Source organism: Colobus angolensis, unplaced genomic scaffold, assembly GCF_000951035.1.
Source record: "Colobus angolensis palliatus isolate OR3802 unplaced genomic scaffold, Cang.pa_1.0 Scaffold36, whole genome shotgun sequence".
In the NCBI taxonomy this organism is placed as follows: domain Eukaryota; kingdom Metazoa; phylum Chordata; class Mammalia; order Primates; family Cercopithecidae; genus Colobus; species Colobus angolensis.
This window is the reverse complement of record NW_012116932.1, coordinates 2681633-2683363: the sequence shown is the minus strand read 5'-3', so window position 1 is coordinate 2683363 and position 1731 is coordinate 2681633. Positions and strand designations below refer to the sequence as shown.

The 1731-nt window shown below is 51.9% G+C and overlaps 1 protein-coding gene across 1 annotated transcript in view; it reads left to right on the top strand.

Annotated features, from left to right (window-relative positions):
* Window positions 1-124: 124 nt before the first annotated feature.
* The window catches only part of PGLYRP2 (peptidoglycan recognition protein 2), an 11037-nt gene continuing 9430 nt past the window's right edge, over window positions 125-1731 (top strand). Inside the window, exon 1 of the mRNA XM_011953231.1 lies at window positions 125-658. Within this exon, the coding sequence (XP_011808621.1) occupies window positions 598-658 (61 nt within the window). The 5' untranslated portion in view covers window positions 125-597. The remainder of the gene's footprint in view (window positions 659-1731) is intronic.

The following is a 1731-nucleotide window of genomic DNA, read 5'->3' as shown; positions in this document are numbered from 1 at the left end:
GAGGCAGTGCCAACTTCAGGCCTCAGCAAACACCGTCCTCAGCCCCCGCACCCATGCTGTGCCTGAGCCTGAAGTGTTGGTTGCAAAAAAAAAAAGCAGAAGGCAGTGCCAACTTCAGGCCTCTGCTTCTCTCTTCTCCCTCAACACAGCTGGCCTTACCAGTACAGCAGGCGGCAGCTGAGAGTCCCCTCTGGTGGCCAGCAGTGGCTACAGAGCTGTCACCATGGGGAGGGGACAGGGCTTGCTGGGTTGGCCTCTCTGGAGAATAGGCAGAGTTTAGGGAGCCTGAACCACCTGGTCTCCAGGCCCCACTGGGGATGGGCCTGGCTTCCTGACCACTGACCTCAGCCTAGGAGGAACAGAAGAGACTGGGGGAGACCATGAGGCCCAGATGACCTTGACCCAGGGTACGCTGCCCCATGTCCCTGCTGCCTCCTGCCCACAGCTCTACGAGAGGCAGGTCTGTCATTCACCACTGGACTTTGACAGAGGCCAAAGGCTCTGCTCAGTTCTCTGTGCCTGTCTCCATCCAGCACTGCCGAGGTTCTCTGCCGAGGCCAACTAGGAATATCCTTTGGAAGCTGGAACCCGGCAACAATGGCCCAGGGTGTCCTCTGGATCCTACTCGGATTGCTACTGTGGTCAGACCCAGGGACAGGTGAGTCAGGGGGTAGAGTTCTGGGACCAAACTTCTTGGGTCTGCAGAAGGTGTACTGCTGTCCCATCTGTGTCTTGCCCTGCATGAAGTGAGGCTGGAGACTCAAGCTCTCAAAGAACCTCCAGCATGTTCACATAGATATTCCCAGCTCCACAGAGTCAGGGCAAGGATAGGGGGAGGAATCTGTGGCCTGGAGAGCAAAAGTAGGGAAGGCTTCCTGGAGGAGGAGACGTAAGAGCTAGTCTAGGAAGAAAGAGAAATGATTTGGTGGAGAAGCCAGAAAGGGTATTTTTTTTTGCAGAGAAGAACAAAGCTACACAGGAATTAGGTGGTGGACTGGAGAAGAACCTAGATTCTAGATATGAGAGTGTGGTGAGTAAGACTTCCTGGATTCAAATTCTACCTCTGGCTGGGCCTGTAATCCCAGCACTTTGGGAAACCAAGGCGGGCAGATGACTTGAGATCAGGAGTTCAAGACCAGCCTGGCCAACATGGTGAAACCCCATCTCTACTGAAAATACAAAAATTAGCCAGGCGTGGTGGCAGGCACCTGCAATCCCAGCTACTCAGGAGGCTGAGGACAGAAAATCACTTGAAATCAGGAGACGGAGGTTGCAGTGAGCTGAGCACTGCTGCACTCCAGCCTGGATGACAGAGCAAGACTCCATCTCAAAAAAAACAAAACAAAACAAAACAAAAAGGCAAATCCTGCCTCTGCCACTTCCTTGCTGTGTGACCTTAGGCAGGTAATTTAACCTCTCTGTGCTTCAGATGCCTCATCTGTAAAGGGACACTATCTGAGTCCCTTTGTGCTTCTATGCCAGAGTACCTGAAACCGAGTAAATTTGTAAAGAAGAGAAATTTACTTTCTTGCAGTTCTGCAGACTGGGAAGTCCCAGATGCCAGTGCCTTGATCTTGGACATCCCAGCCTCTAGAACTATGAGAAATAAATTTCTGTTCTTTTTTTTTTTTTTTTAAAGACAGAGTCTCACTCTGTTGCCCAGGCTGGAGTGCAGCAGCACGATCTCAGCTCACTGCAACCTCCACCTCCCGAGTTCAAGAGATCCTCCTG